Source organism: Rhincodon typus, chromosome 3 (genome assembly GCF_021869965.1).
Source record: "Rhincodon typus isolate 14 chromosome 3, sRhiTyp1.1, whole genome shotgun sequence".
NCBI classification, from domain to species: Eukaryota; Metazoa; Chordata; class Chondrichthyes; order Orectolobiformes; family Rhincodontidae; genus Rhincodon; species Rhincodon typus.
Window position 1 is genome coordinate 38,971,661 of NC_063334.1, and position 16,262 is coordinate 38,987,922.

At 39.5% G+C, this 16,262-nt stretch overlaps 1 protein-coding gene across 1 annotated transcript in view; it reads right to left on the minus strand.

Moving 5' to 3' along the window:
- gldc (glycine dehydrogenase (decarboxylating)) overlaps positions 1–16,262 on the minus strand; it is a 172,267-nt gene that overhangs the window by 97,612 nt on the left and 58,393 nt on the right. The window contains exons 6-8 of the mRNA XM_048595226.1: positions 10,981–11,128; positions 8,220–8,416; positions 3,040–3,136 (exon numbers count right to left, since the gene is read on the minus strand). Of these exons, the coding sequence (XP_048451183.1) occupies positions 3,040–3,136; positions 8,220–8,416; positions 10,981–11,128 (442 nt within the window). The remainder of the gene's footprint in view (positions 1–3,039; positions 3,137–8,219; positions 8,417–10,980; positions 11,129–16,262) is intronic.

The window sequence follows — 16,262 nt, forward strand, 5'->3', positions numbered from 1 at the left end:
ACATCGAATGGATATTTAAGGAAATGCTGTTGCTAAAAAGATTAGTCACAGAATGCTCTGTTGACTTGAAATTCTCCAGTTGACTTGGTGGGACCTAAACTGGTGCGGATATAATGGGCTGAATGGCCTTCTCCTTCAGGGCTGCAACTACTCTGGAAAGTTCTCTTTGGTTATTCACTATGCTACTGTATACTGGTAATGATGTCATATAATATTTGATATTCTTTTGCTCACAATCGTACTCTCTAACTATCCTGAAGATTTGTGACTGGCATTAAATGCTGACAATCGAATAAAGGCCTACCCAAAGAATCACCCAGAACTGTTTTCATGGCAAGACAAGCAATCTCACCCAGTATTCAGGACAAGATGTTTGCAGCTCTGCCTGATTTGTGAATCAAAGAAAAATTTACAAGCAGCACAAACTTTGAAATTAGTACCAATTAGCTGTTTTAAAACATTAGAAAGAAAACAAAGCATAAGCTTTGAATTTTGTTCTCAGATTTCAAAAAAGTAAAAGCATGTAAAAGGTGTTTATAGAAAAGTGTTTGTATACAACCTTGAGTTAGTCAGTGAGGAATTTACTGACAAGAGTCATACTGGACTCAAAACATTAAGTCTGTTTCTCTCTCCACACCAATGCTGCTAAGCTTCTTCAGAATTCTCTGTCTGCTTTACACTGAAGCTACGCACCTTTGTTGAAGCAAGGCAGTTCAAAGTCTCAGCAACACCCTGCTGGACTATATCCCTGTTCATCCTTACCACAAGTCTGAAAAGGAGGTCCATGTCTGTAGTCTGAAGAATCCTGAGATAGGTGCCTAATATCAATTTTTCTTCAGACTGTACTATATTGACTGAAGGTACTTGCCCATGGGGGACAATTCTGATTATTAACTTGGATACCATTTGTTTTAATTTTATATATTGATAGTCTTTTGCCACAATTTACATGTATAGATTTTTTAAAAAATGGACCTAACATCTGCTCAACTATTTTGTTGGCATTTCGGTGTCTCCAGATACTGCTGGCGACCGGATGCATCCGTGCCATTGATTGAAGCAGGTTCAGGCTCACTGAAGGGGGTCATCCTGGTTTCAAGTTATGCTTGAAGGAAAAGACAATCCTCAACCATTTCTGCCCTCCACTTACCTGGGGACAGAAGGGGTGGGGGGGGTGTGGTCACAAGGACTTTACGGGTTCTCCAAGGCAAGCTATTTCATTGCATTATAAAAATCACAACAAATCACCTAGTACTCAATTTAATTAACTTTTAAATCTCAAACACTTTGTCACAGGAAACATTTCCTCATCTCAGACTCCATGGATAGTGATGCTCCACTTTACTTTGAAATTCTTTTAGTGAAGATGTCCATTTTTTCTCCCAGTTCCTCATTTCTCTTCTTAATAATATAATCTTTGACTCAATGAGCTATAGCATGCACCTCTACTTCACTAGGAGAACATGTGAATGCAGATTTTGTACCGACGAGTGTAATCTTAAAAACTCCACTCTGTTCAATGATTTGGCAGCATTGCAATTGATATTAGATTAAAACCCAGATTATGTTATATACTAAATTGATCATTGCTCCCACTTCGTGGAATTGTGTGTCCCACAAACTGCAAATACACTTACTTTTGTTTGTCATGCATGTAGAGCTTTCAATCAAATGTTTCTTTTCATTACCTGTCCAAGCTAAATCGCATTCTGAGCTACTTTAAAATAGATAACAATGTTTCTGTTACATAACGTTATGTATTTCATGTGTACAGCAGACACACCTTTCAAAATTCTGTGGAGGGCGTAGTGAGTACACACAAAAATACAAACAAGGGTAGGACTTATACAATTAATGGTAGGGCCTTGGGTAATGTTGTGGAAAAGACAGAGCTAGGGGTTCACGTACGTAATTCTTTGAAATTTCCGTCACAGATAGACAGGGTAGTTAAGAAGGTGTTTAGCACACTTGCCTTCATTGCTCGTACTTTTGAGTATAGGAGTTGGGACGTCATATAGAGGTTGCACAGGATGTTAAAAAAGAAAAAAAGAAAATGTTAGCCAGCCCTCTTCTGGAGTACAGTATACAATTTTGGTTACCCTGTTGCAGGAAGGACATTGTTAAACTGGAGAGGGCTCAGAAAATACTTACCAGGATGTTGCCAGAAACGGAGGGTTTGATATATAAAAATAGACTGGAAAGACTGGTTCAAATAGGAGGGTGAGGGGTGACCTTATTGAGGTTTATAAAATCATGAGGGGTATAGATAAGGTGAATAGCAAGAGTCTTTTACCTAGGGTGGGGGGAGTTCAAATCTAGGTGGCATATTTTGAAGGTGAGAAGAAAAAGATTTAAAAAGGACATGAGGGGCAACGTTTTTACATAGAGAAAGAGAGTGGTTCACCTGTGGAGCGAACTACCAGGAAAAAGTGGTGGATGCAGGTACAGTTACAATGTTTAGAAGACATTTAGATAAGTTCAATAAAAGGAAAGGCTTGGAGGGATATGGACCAAACGCAAGCAGATGGGACTAGTTCAGTTTGCGAACATGGTCGGCATGGACTGGTTGGACCAAAAGGTCTATTTCCTTGCTGAAAGACTGACTCCATGCAAACAAGGAACAAGAGTGGGCCACTAGGCCCTTGAGTCTGCTTTGCCATTCAATAAGATCATGACTGATCTGATTTTAACCTCAATTCTACCTTCATGTCAATAACACCCAATAAAACTTTCATTCTCTTGGGAATCAAAAATCGATTTACCACTGCCCTAAAAATATTTAAGGATTCTGCATTCACTGCCATTTGAGGAAAGAAATTCCAAAGACTCATAGCGTTATATTGATAATTCTGAATATTTATTAATAACTGTACAACCAGCATTCATTTCTTTACATTCCTAGAGTTGAATGATGAACAAAAATTATCCTCGGATAAATTGTAGGCTTATTTTTACATTTGAAAATGCAAATTGCCAGTCAATCTTTTTTCAACGCTATTAGCCAGCTTGTTATGAAAGCACTGATGCTGTTGGTTTTACCTGAGCTGTGCAAATGTTGCTGGTAGCTTTATCCCTCCTGATATGTTGTTCTCTCGTTTGTAGCGCAAGACGATACACCTCCTTTCCTGCAGCATCCCTGAATAATACAAATCAAAACAGCTAGAAAATAACCCTGGAGCAGAAATATTCCAGTTACTACATCTTCACTGTCATTTTGGTTGCTCAAGTCAGAATCGTACAGTACATGTCAATCTGGACGAGGTATTTAACAATGTATTGGCCCAGAACATGCTGCAATATGCTCCCATTTGTTAGATGATCTTCCTCACCCTTCAGCTTGAAGATTTTCTGCATCATAAACTGCTGGAAGTGCGAGATGATAACGGCAACAGGGCATCTGACACCTTGGTGAACGATTGGATCAACAACCTATTAACCAATGAGATTTAAGGATTGAGAAAGAAACAGAGGAAAGAGGAAAATAGGGTAAATTAGAGTCAAGTCAGGTACAAAAAGCAAAATAAAGAGTGGGGGAAAAAGATTGGATTAGAGGAGAAAAATAGCCAAAAAAAAGCAAGAAAATGATTTTAAATAGTTAATTTTGAAAATCTCCAAGAATGATGTACTACCTACAGGTTTTGGATTTAACAGTTTTCATTGTTTCCTTTCTGCACTTGAATTTTTTTGTGGCATTCCTATGATATAAATTGATTCCTTAAGTATCTACCCTAAGTTACTGCAGTGAGCTTAACTGTAATTAATGCACAAATACAAAAGTATTTTCACACTTACAGTAGGGAGGGGGCAAGCCACTAAACATGACCCTGTGATACAGGAGTAAAGGTGAAAATCTAAATTAGAACAGGCTTCTATGGTGAAATTGTGACATTGGTAGTTAATTGAAGGTAGATGATATAAATATTGCTAAAAAGAGATACAATGTTAAAATGCCTTGTCTTGCACTCAACAGGACTGACAATGCAAGAAACCAAAGTTAAAAAGGGAACAGAAATTTACATAGCAGGAGAAAACTGTGCTGATTGGTTGGACTATAATCCCACGTATCCCTGTGCTGTTGAGTACAAAACAAGAAGTTTCAAATTTGAGTCTCTTGTTAGAAACATCTAAGTTCTGTATGACCAAGTAATTATTTGTAGAATACACAAAGGGTTTTTTTCCCCAAAAAGGAAACTGCAGGTTGTCTCACCTGAAGTCATAATTATTCCAGCCCTTCGCTGCATGCAATCATTCAATGGTATCTTATAGATGGAAAACAAATTTATTTGCAGTTCACAGTTCCTAGTTTTAACCTCATTTCATTCAAAGTGCAAGAAATCCACGGTCCAATTGATCATGGGCTGCTAAAGGGGGAGATAATAACCAAGTGGTGTTATCGTTGAACTATTAATCTGTAAACTCAGCTATGTTCTGGGGATCTGTTCTGGGAATCCAATTAAAATTTGGAGTTGTGAATCTAATGATGACCATTACCAATGGTTGGGAGGCAGAGGGGTAAACCCATCTGGTTCACTAATCTGTCATCCTCACGCAATCTGGCCAGTATGTGACTCCAGACACACAGCAACGTAGTTGACTCTTCAAATGCCATTTGAACTGACCAAGCAAGCCACTCATTTGTATCAAAAAAAATACAACTACAGTATTGAATCTTTAGAATTCTTTCTTCCTGATGGCTGTGAAAGTTCAGTCATTGAGTATATTCAAGACAGATATCAATAGATTTCTGGACAGTAAAGACATTAAGGGATATCGAGATACGGCCGAAAAGTAGAATAGACCTGGAAGATCAGCCATGATCTAGTTCAAGGGAGTAGCAAGCTTGAGGGTCTGAATGACCTACTCCTGATCCCCTTTCCTGTATTACTACTTTCTCCAGACAATAAGAAATATTTGAAAAATTATTTTCAGAAATCTGCAGGAGCCAAAGATAATGCACTACTAATACAACATGTTGCATTTTCAACCCACTGGTTACCTAGCAAATTTCAGATCATTGCTATGACTTTTTAGATCATGCACAACTTCTCTCAAGTGTATAATTTAAGGTATTGTCTTGATTTTTAATATAAACAGGAAGCTGGGGGTGTTCTTGGCGTGCAGTAGTGTCCCTACCTCTAAGCAAGAAAACCTGGGTTCAAGTGACACCTGCTTCAGATAGGTAGTAACATCTCTGAACAGGTTGATTAGAAAGCATCTAGCAACAGGAAGCTTGCATTTTTCCGATAGTGATAAGCTCACAGCTAAGGTTCCCGCCTGTATAATGAACAGAAACAAAATCATCCTCTAGACAATTGGGAGCTGTACACACCAATTTCTATTATAACAACTTTTATTTATGTAATGTCTTTAATGTCATAAAAGACTCTAGCTAATATTTTGCCCTTATTTTTTAAAGCAGCCCAAGGTGGTATCTCCAGATATCTCGAGAGTTAGACACCGAGTCTTCAAACAGAAGACAAACCTCATTGCCAAGAAGCCTGATATATGTCAAGAGTAGCCATTTTAGCAATGTTCTAAAGGGGCTGCTAGCACCAGAATTATTGGCTTCAAAAGAGGAAGTAGATATCAGATATAACCAGGCAGGGTTAAGCAGCAATTATTAGAGTTGTTGGTCAATGCGGTGTTAAGCTAGAATTTGTATCCACTGCTTCCCATTTCCTCACACCTGAGCAGGAATCCAGATAGTAACCCTTCATACTTATCACAGCTGATTTTCAGTCAAATCCCTTTTGCTGAGGGAAATCTCATCTACTCCCCATCGGGAGGAGAAACCTGGTCCTACATTGCATCCCCAAGACAAACAAACCTGCTCTCTTCAGACTTCCCCATTGCCCTCAACCCTCTTCTTCCTCCATTCCTTGCCTTCTCAATGTCCAGCTATCTCCCTTATCAAATCACATGCTCAACCTGCACACTGATCAACATTGTGTTCCTGCTGCACTTGGGCCAATACAAAAGGAGGTCACCATGCTCCTTTGAGCAAACATTCAGATTTACAGGGATTTTGATCAGTTTGCTTCCTCCCTGCTGAAGATATGGTCACATGGGTATGATGCAAATTCCTGGAACTAGCATTCATCTGTTTGCTAACACAAGGAGTCATTCCTGTGCAAAAGCACTGGATAGCTTTTCAATTATGAAAGGCAAATCTAATCTTTGTCTCAGCCCCAAAATCAGATATTTGCATTATCCAGCAGATGTTTAAATTTCAACCATCAGAACTAGTAACCCAGACTGATATTTCCTCTCACAAAAAACACAAATTGCTGGAAAAGTTCAACAGGTCTCGCAGCATCTGTGAAGGAAAAAAAAAATCAGAGTGGTAGTGATAGTTCCGAGGAAGGCTCAATGGACCCAAAATGTTAACTCTGATTTCTCTCCAGATGCTGCCAGACGTGGATGAGCTTTTCCAGCAATTTCTGTTTTTGTTTCCGATTTCCTGCATCCACAGTGCTTTCAGGTGATATTCCCTCTCTCACTCAAGGGTCTTGAACAGAGGTGTGACACATCTGTTAATACTGGGATCGAGATTAATTCATCCAAGACGAGAACTGAATCTGGAATCTTTGAGGGAGGTAGTCGAGGTCCACACCAGATATCTCCCAGATGCAAACTAGGGAAATGTGTGCATCTTGCACAAGGATAGCTAATATCACTGCTTTACAATAAATGCTTTACCATGACCTCTGGAAGACAGACAAAGGATTCAACTTCCTTTCACACTATCAGCTTCTTCAGTTTTAAGGAAGCTCTTGAAATTCCCTTTCTCAAGAACCTCAACACCATCTAAAGAGAAGCACCTGCTTAATTGGCACCATCACCTCAAACATTTTGTTTCTTTATTCATTCACGGGATGAGGGCGTCACTGATCAGGCAGCATTTATTGCCCATCCCTAATTGCCCAGAGGGCAGTTAAGAGTCAACCACATTGCTGTGGGTCTGGAGTCACATGTAGGCCAGACCAGGTAAGGGTGGCAGTTTCCTTCCATAAAAGGACATTAGTGAACGAGATGGGTTTTTCTGACAATCGACAATGGATTCACGGTCATCATTAGATTCCTAATTCCAGATACTTACTGAATTCAAATTCCACCATCTGCCGTTGGGTCCCCAGAACGTTATCTGGGTCTCTGGATTAACAGCCCAGTGTTAATACCATGAGGCCATCGCCTCCCCTCCATTCACTCCTTCCATCACTGGCAGAGAGGCAGTCGCGTGCACCACTTACAAGATGCACTGCAGAAGCTCAGAGGCTCCGATGAAAGCACTTTTCAAACACAATTCCTACTACCTTAAAAGGACAAGGATAACTGACACAGAAGCCATCACCTGCATGTTTCCCATCAATCCACACACCATCTGATTTGGAATTGTATCTCCATTCCTGGGACAAAATCCTGGAACTCCCTAATAGCAGGGTGTGTACACTCCAGAGACCACAGCGATTCAAGGATACAGCTCACCACACCCATCTGGGCAATTACAGATGGACTATCTTGCCACTAGTGTTCACATTTCCATTAACGAATTTTATAAAGTTAAGTTAGAAATTAAACAATACTTGACTAAATTTCTGTAAATATTAGCATGCACACATTGATATCAATTCAGGAGCAGAACAGAGGGGCTGTCAAAGCTCTTGGAGATGGAGCTACATCCCACATTGAGGGGAACAAGCACCATAATGACCCTTTCACCACTAAATTAAGATTCATTCACAAATGTGGCAGTTATTATTTGCAAATTAGTGACCATGGGTGGTGGGGATATTGCTTATGACCAATAGGTAAGTTTGCTGTCAGGAGAATGCAGGCAATGTATTTATCTTCACACAGCAGGAAAGCAGCTCCAATAATACTTGCTGCTAACCCGCCTGCCTGAAATCATTTATTCTAGTTCTTCTTTTGAAGGAAGTGACTCAGGATGCTGGCAGCCCTTTAGTGTATCACTAATGTGGCTATTTCTCATGCGTGGCTCTGTATTTTCAACAACTGGGAAGGCATCACTACCAAATGCTGTTCAGCGCCCACACCATTTCTCTAAAAGCACATATTCTAGAGGGATTGCCAAAGAAACTGCTTGCCTCCTGTATCTCCCTCTTGCTAAGATATAAAAGTAACAGTACAAGATTTCAAGGTAACACAGTACCTTTGGTACCGATTGCAAACTCCCCCAATAATCGCCATGATTTACATACCTGGTAACCCCAACCATTCTCCCTGGCATCAGTCTTACAAGGTTTTCTTTGACAGCGAAGAAAGCAGCATGCGGTCCTCCGTAGGAAAGTGGCACACCAAACCTCTGTGAGCTACCAAGTACAATATCGGCTGCAAACTCTCCAGGAGGTCTCAGCACACACAATGCCAAAAGGTCAGTTGCACAACATGTCAAGGCCTGAAAATCAAAGAAAAAAAAAGGTGTGACAGGTGCAAAACAACATTTCAAATAAAAATGACCCTTTCATTGAAACAGGCAAGTAAATCGACTGACTTACTTTTATATTTCAAAATCTTCTCATTGCATGATTTATTAAATATTTGCTCAAATCAACAGTTTTTTTTGCATTAGGAACGGACACACCTAGTCACTATGAAAGCACCAAGCTATATGAGACCTGGCGTAGCATGACATGGAACAGAATGATAGTTCATGACAACTCTCGTGTTATTTTCATTTTTCTCTGTGTTATGTTTCTGTACCTTATTTTACCCTGCTTTCAAACTGACTCACTAAAATACAAAAGTCAGTTTAATAAACACCACCACCCATTCCAATCCCACCTGAACCACAGCTTAACAGGTTACAACTGCTCACGATTCTTTCCATGCCCAAGACTGTAGAGGGGATACTGGATAAATTGATTAAACGTGATTTTTCCTCTGTCAAAACCAAGTTGACTCTCCAAATTACCTAGAGATTATTTAAATGCGCAGATGCAATCTCTTTAATGATTGATTCTAACATCTTCCTCACCACAAACATCAAGCTAACTGGCCTACAGGTTCCTGTCTCTCTCTCTTGGCAAGGGTTCTATATTTGCTACTTTCCAGTCTGTTGGAACCTTTCAAGAATCCAGTGAATTTTGGAAAAGTAACATTAATGCATTAATAATTCAGTAGCCCATTTTTTTAAGACCCTGAATCTCATGAAATCTGCTGTTTATTATAAACTGCAGAAGAATTCCGATCATCCTTTTAAAGTTCTGTTGGTTAATAATGTTCACACAATCACCTGATTCAGTTTATTCTGAACGTGAGTAGAAAAATTATGATCCGTGGTTCACTTGTGGGTTATTTCGAATTTTATCAGTAGTCTTGGGCGTTACAGTATACCATGGTAGGAAATTATGTTTCTTGTCACATTTTGATAAGGCTTGCTTCAGTTCTAAGTTCTGCAGAGTTTATGCAATCAAAATAACCAAATCACGCCTCAGGCATAAAATTTTCAAGCTCCTTCTCCATTTTCAACAATATTTTTTGGATAAAAAGAACTACACCTACTAGCACCGCTACCACTCATCACAACCTTTCCAGTAATTCATGACTGTTTTAGTTTACAGCTCTATCTTCAACATTGAATTCAATTGTCTCCATTATCTCCATGTATTAAACAACATGTCTTGTTTCCTTTTCCAATTCCATGGTAATATTCAATAAATCATTTATAATGTGAGAATTTCTATCTCGGCATTATTGACTGCATTTACAAAGTTTATTTTTCTTTCAGGAGGACCTTAGTATTAAACATACTACCCTGCAATGCAAAAACAAAACCTGGTTCTAAATGAATCGTGTGGGCTAATTAATTACAGGCTACAACAGAATGAACCTGATGAAATTATCAAGCTCTATAAGGCAGTGACAGCCTTTTAGCTAGAATGAATCAACATGCTAATCAAGCTAACGGGGAGATTCCACTGGGACACTTCATGCACTACAGAGCCTTGGGGCGACCAATATTGTCTGCAGTGCTAATTTAGTGACTGTTTAACACAAGATACCATCCTGGTAAAGGAGCCAGAAAGAGCACAAGCAATGTCTCCCCACAGAATTGTTAAGGGGCCAATGAACAATTAAATTTCTTGCTACCTCACGAAAGGGGCAGCAGTGAATTTTAATGGCCGACACTTCAATTCAGTTCAATTCACTTTCCGAACAGTGATCAAGCCAACACATTGCTGAATTTATTGAACATTAGGTATAGCTATTTTCACCTTTCACAAAAATATAAAAAATAGGAACAGGATTAGGACATTCAGCCCTTTGGGCCTATGCTGCCGTTCATTATGATCATAGCTGGTCATCTAACTCAACAGCCTATTCCTGCTGTCCCCCTCCACGGATCCTTGATCCCTTTAGCCCCAAATGCTATATCCAACTCCATCTTGAAATCATACAATGTTTTGGCCTCGACTACTTTCTTTGGTTGTAAATTCTCTTGAAGAATCTTCTCTGCATCTCGGCCCTCAATGGCTTATCCCATATCCTTAGATTGTGAACCCTCGTTCTGGGACTACCCCATATCGGGAACATCCTTCCTGCATTTACCCTGTCTAGTCCTGTTAGAACTTTACAGGTTCCTAAGAGATCCGCCAATGTCAAACTATATATGTCTGTTGAGCACCTGTCAGCATATTTAAATCACAGCACTCAATTAGCCCCAAAACTGCAGCTAAGATCAGACTCCAATTCAACGTAGATAAATAAAGTTGATGGAAACCTGAAAAGGAACAAAAAAGGACAACAGAAACTCAGCTGGTCTGACAGCATCTGTGGGAAAGAGAGTTAACATTTCAGATTGTTGATGATGATGAAAGGTCATCAATCCAAAACCTTAACTCTGTTTCTCTCTCTACGGATGCAGCCAGATCTGCTGAGTTTCTCCAGCAGTTCTTGTTCTAATTTTCAACTCAACAGGGCCTATTCCCCAAAACGGCTCCCGACATTTTTTTCACTCACTCCATTTTGATGTGCGAGGTCAACAAGTTCAGCAAAGTCTTCAACTCTTCCATCACTATCTGGATACTGGAACAGCACACCACTGATATCTTTTCTGCTGAAATCCATCTCGTGGGGTAACTTCAACTCTGTTGTAACTCCTATGTAACTGGAAAAAATCAAGTAATAATTATTTCATGGTGGTTTTACAAACACTTGTTGCTCTCAAGCATGTTGACCAATTTAATATATAATCTAATATTCGCACCACTGATCGTTCAGCCAACAGACTTTCAGACACCACCACACATGTAGGAAATCTGGCGTTCGAATGAAATCAAGGAGCTATTTTCAAGGAGACTATTCAAGGTGGAGAGGGACAAAGCAACACAAAGCAGTTCAGAAATCCAGATCTTAGGACAGCAAGTGAGTAACTAATTTTTGAAGGAGAGTAGGAACTAACAAACAAGAAAGAAAGTGCTACAAAATATGGATGAGGCACATGGCTAGAGGAAGTTGCTCTGAGAATGTGAAGCAAGACCACAAAGAGACTGGAGGACAGTGGAGTTTGACAAAAATATGAGAAGCAAGTATGTAGACTTCTATGTGGGATCAGCTGGTGACTTAGAATTACAGAATGTTTACAGAACAGAAGGGGACTGTTCAATCCATCAGGTTTTGTGCCAGCTGTCTGTAAGAGGAACTCAGCTTGTCCCGGTCACCCATCCTTTATTGTAGTCCAGCAAATTGTTTCTTTTCTGATGCTTATCTAGTTTCTTTATGAAAGTCTTGACTGAACCTGCCTCCACCATGCTCTAAGACAAGGCTTTGAACAACATCAGCACTTGCTGTGTAAAGTAGATTCTACTTCATGCCGCTGTTGCCTCTTGCACATTAAGGCAGTGTCTTCTAGTTTTAGACCCTTCTGTCATTGGAATAGTTTCTCACTATTTCCTCTGTCCAGACCCCATGATTTTAAACAGCTTGACCAAATCTCCTCTCAAAATTCTCTTCTCAAAGAAAGCTAGCTCAGTATCTTCAATCCCTGTCAAAATCCCTCATCTTTGCAACCATCTGTGAGAATCTGTTTTGTACTTTCTCCAATCCCATCACACTCTTAACATCTGGTGCCCTCAATTGGACACTCCAGATAAGGCAGAATCAGTGCTGGGTAACATTCATCATAACTTCCTTGCTTTTGTATTCTGTACCTCTATTTGGAAATACTATCGTCCCATGTGGCATTTTAACCTCCACCTCAAACGTCCTGCCAACCTCAATAATTTAAACACATACTCCCAGGTTTCTCTTGTCTAACTCACTGTTAATTTTGCTCCCAGTTATTGTCTCAAAGTGTTTTCACTACCAAGATCAAATTCACTGGCCTGGAGGTTTTTGGGTTATCCTTGCATTGACTTCTGTGTAAGGGTGTAAGATTTGCAATTCTCCAGTCTTCTGGTACAACCTCTGTACCTAAGGAGGATTAGAAGATTATGGGCAGTACCTCTGCAATTTTTACCCTTACATCCCTCAGCATCATCAGACGCATCCCATTCTGTCTTGGGAAGTAATCAACTTTGAATTCAGCCAGCCTTTCCAATACCTCCTCTATCAATTTATTGTCAATCCAATATTTCAACTACTTCCTACTTCATTGATACTTTGACAGGATCTTTTTCCTTGGTCAGCACATATACAGTGTGCTCATTTTGTAGCTAAGCCATGCCCTCTGTTTTCATACATAGATTTCACTTTTGGTCCCTAATCGGACCCATCTAACCTCAGGGTATCTTTTTACTGAATTTTGGATTTCTTTTTCTGTCAGCTGTCCGTTTTTTTTCCCTCCTATTCTCTCTGTCCTTCTTCTGTCCTTTTTGACTTACTCTCTGGGACCGTTTATATTATTCACTTGACTCAGTCAAATGCACACTGTGCTTCATCTTACTCTATATCTATTTTAACATTCCGAGAACACTGGCTTCAATCAAACCATCTCCACTATAATGAAAAGTGGGTGTACAGAACAGGGTAGAGTTAATCTTGAAGCTGATATAAAACTGTCTTCCAACAACGGTGTGTGAAAAATACGATGTAGCCAAAACATAAAATAAGGTTGGCATTGGCTCAGGATTGAACAAAAATGTGATATTATAACATACATTCCAACAAGTAAGAAACATTCCAAGAGCTCGAATAACCACCCATGGTTAACTAGAAATGTTAAACATGTGATGTAAACTGTGAATTTGAAACCTGATGGTTCTCAATGTGTCTGAATTAACAACTACTTTTAAAACAGTTTTTGAGGCCAGGCTTCAGAGTGAATGGATTTTTGTGCAATGCTGTTATCTTAGATTGATTTGTGACCAAGCAAGGCAAATAATGAGATTTGTTAGAGACTTCTGGAACTTGGTTTATTTAAGCTTAGGGAACACACCATAGTCTACAGAGGGAGACTTTTCATTTACATTTTGAGTTTGAAGCAGTCGTCGGTATCGGATGGCTGTGTAGACCTGTGTCCCTGAGAAGGGAAGGGTATATAATGAATGAGGTCACCTTAAATGAGTCTGTGACAGTTCAAAAGCATAAGTGTTGGGATAAAACCCTGAAGAGATTACTTAAAGCTGGGTGCATTTAAGCAGGCTTATGATAGCTCCAAGAAGAAACTATTTGCAGTTCTACTCTAAAACGCTAAAGTCACAAATAATTTAAGCCTATCAGGGTGTTAGTTACATAGGACGCCGGTGTTTTGGGTACTGTACCGGGGTGTGCGTTTTAGGTTCTGTATGGTTTCTTTTGCATTTATAAAAAGTTTTTTCTGATTAATGAGGCTTACACTATTTATTAAAATTCTTTGAACTTGATTTATAACTGATAGTTTGGTTATCATCTAAGATCATAATAATAATAATATTAAAATTAAAGGAAGAGCATATTATTGTGCAAAGACAGAACAGTGCAATAATAATTTAATTCTAATTCTTGCAAGTCAAAAGATTGGATACAATATCAAAAACAGAAAAGAATATTAAAAAAGGCAAAGACAAAATGTCAGAACTATAGAACAAGATAGTAAGAGATTCTATAAAAATATCCATAAAAGGAAAGAGATAATAAAGTAAGCATTAGTCTGAAAGAAAGTGAGTCTGGAGAATTATCATGGAAGATAATAAGATGGTAAATAAATTAACAGGTATTTTGCATCAGTCCTCACATTAGTTATCACAGGTTACAAGTGACATTCTAGGAAGAGCTATACAGGAGGAAAACAAAGGGAAAGAAGAATGCAGGAAAAAACGCAATCATCTTAGAGATGCAGGTTGACAAGTGCCTGGTCCCTGGTGGATTTCATTCTAAGGTGTTAAAAGAGGAGGTTAGTGGTATAGATAATGCATTGGTGTTAATTTTCCTCCCTAGACTCAAAGCTTTTATTATATATAAACATAACTTCTTTATTAAAAAGGGGAGGGAGACAGTAACTAGGAAACTACAAGCCAATTAGCTTATGTTCTGTCACAAGGGAAATGTCAGAAGCTATTATTAAAGAACTTATCTAACTGCACTGTGATAACTTGAAGGTAATCAGGCAGAGTCAACATGGTTTTGTGAAAGAGAAATTGTATTTAATCAATTTACTGGAGTTCAGAGGATGTTACATGTACTGTGGATAAAGGGGAACCAGGGGATGTATTGTACTTAGATTTCGAGAAGATATTCTAAGGTTCCTGATCAAAGGACTTCGCAGAAAAAAAAGCTCATGGTGTAAGAATTGCATATTAGCATAAATAGAAATTGGCTGGCCAGTAAGAAGTGGGAAGTTGTTATATGTGGGTCTTTTTAGGATGGAAAAGATCCAATTAATTGTGTGTCACAGTGAATGGTGCTGTAAAATTAATTGTTCACTTGCGTGAAAGAATTGAAAATATGGTTGCCAAATTTACTGAAGGCAAAAAAGGTAACAGATGTGGACATGGGCTGAAGGGCATGTTTCCGCGCTGTATGACGCTATGACTCCACAAGTTAAAACAAAAAAGAACTACAGATGTTGGAAATTAGAATCACAAACAACTATGTCCAGTCCATTTCCTACACTTCTGCCTTCACCCTTTCTCCTCTCTCCCAGAACAATGATGAGGTCCTGCTGGTCCTCACTTATCACCCTGCCAGAATCCATATCCAGAGGATCATTAGCCACTATTTCTACCACCTCCAGCAGGATGCCATCACCAGGCACATATACCCCTCCCTCCCCTTATCAACATTCTGCAAGGACTGTGCCCTCCAGGACACCTGGTCTACTCCTCCTCCATTCCCAGCATCTTCCCTCATCTACGGCACCTTTCCCTGCAATTGCAGGAGGTGTAAAACTTGCCTGTTTACTTCTTCCCTTCTCACTATCCAAGGCTCAGATACCCCTTCCAGTTGAAGCAGCAACTTACCTGCACTTCACTCAATCAACTCTATGCATTCGCTGCTCACAACATGGCCTCCTCTACACTGGGGAGATAAAATGCAGATTGGCTGACTGTTTTACAGAACAACTGTCTTGTCTGTAAAAATGACCCTGAGCTTCAATTTTCCTGCCACTTCAACACACCACATTGTTCCCTGGCCAACATTTTTGTCTCAGGACTGCTGTAGTGCTCTCATGAGCCTTAATACAAGCTGGAAGAACAGCATCCCATTTCCTGCTTAGAGATCCTGTAGCCTTCTGGACTCAATATGTAATTCGATAATTTTATAATCTGAAAACTTCTTTTTATACCCTATACCTACCCCCACACCCCTGACCCTACCATCACACGGGCTGCTTTCATCGCAGTCAACCCCACTATTGGTTCCTGTTATCAGAATTTCTTTCTCCCTGGTTCACCATTATTTATCTTTGTCTGTATAATTGCTGTTCTGTGGGCTCCATTTCTATCTACTGTTTACTCCTTTACATCCTCTGCTCCTCTACACCCCCTCTTACCCCCAACCAACCCGTCTTCAATATATATGCTAACCTTTCCTAGCTGCAATGAGTTCTGAAGAAGGGTCACTGGACCTGCAGAGTTATCTGTTTGGTCTCCACAGATGCTGTCAGACCTGCTGAGTTTCTCTAGCAATTTCTGCTTTTATAAGCATTAAGTTGTAAAGAGGATGTAAGACTTTTACAAGGACTATAGCTAGGCTAAATGTGTAGACAAGGATCTAGCAAATGGAGTATAACTTGTGAAAATGATCGTCACTCCAGGTGTAATGTCAAAGTTTAGTCAGGAAAAGTACTCAGCACTGCTCTCCTGATTTTCTGTCATTATAAA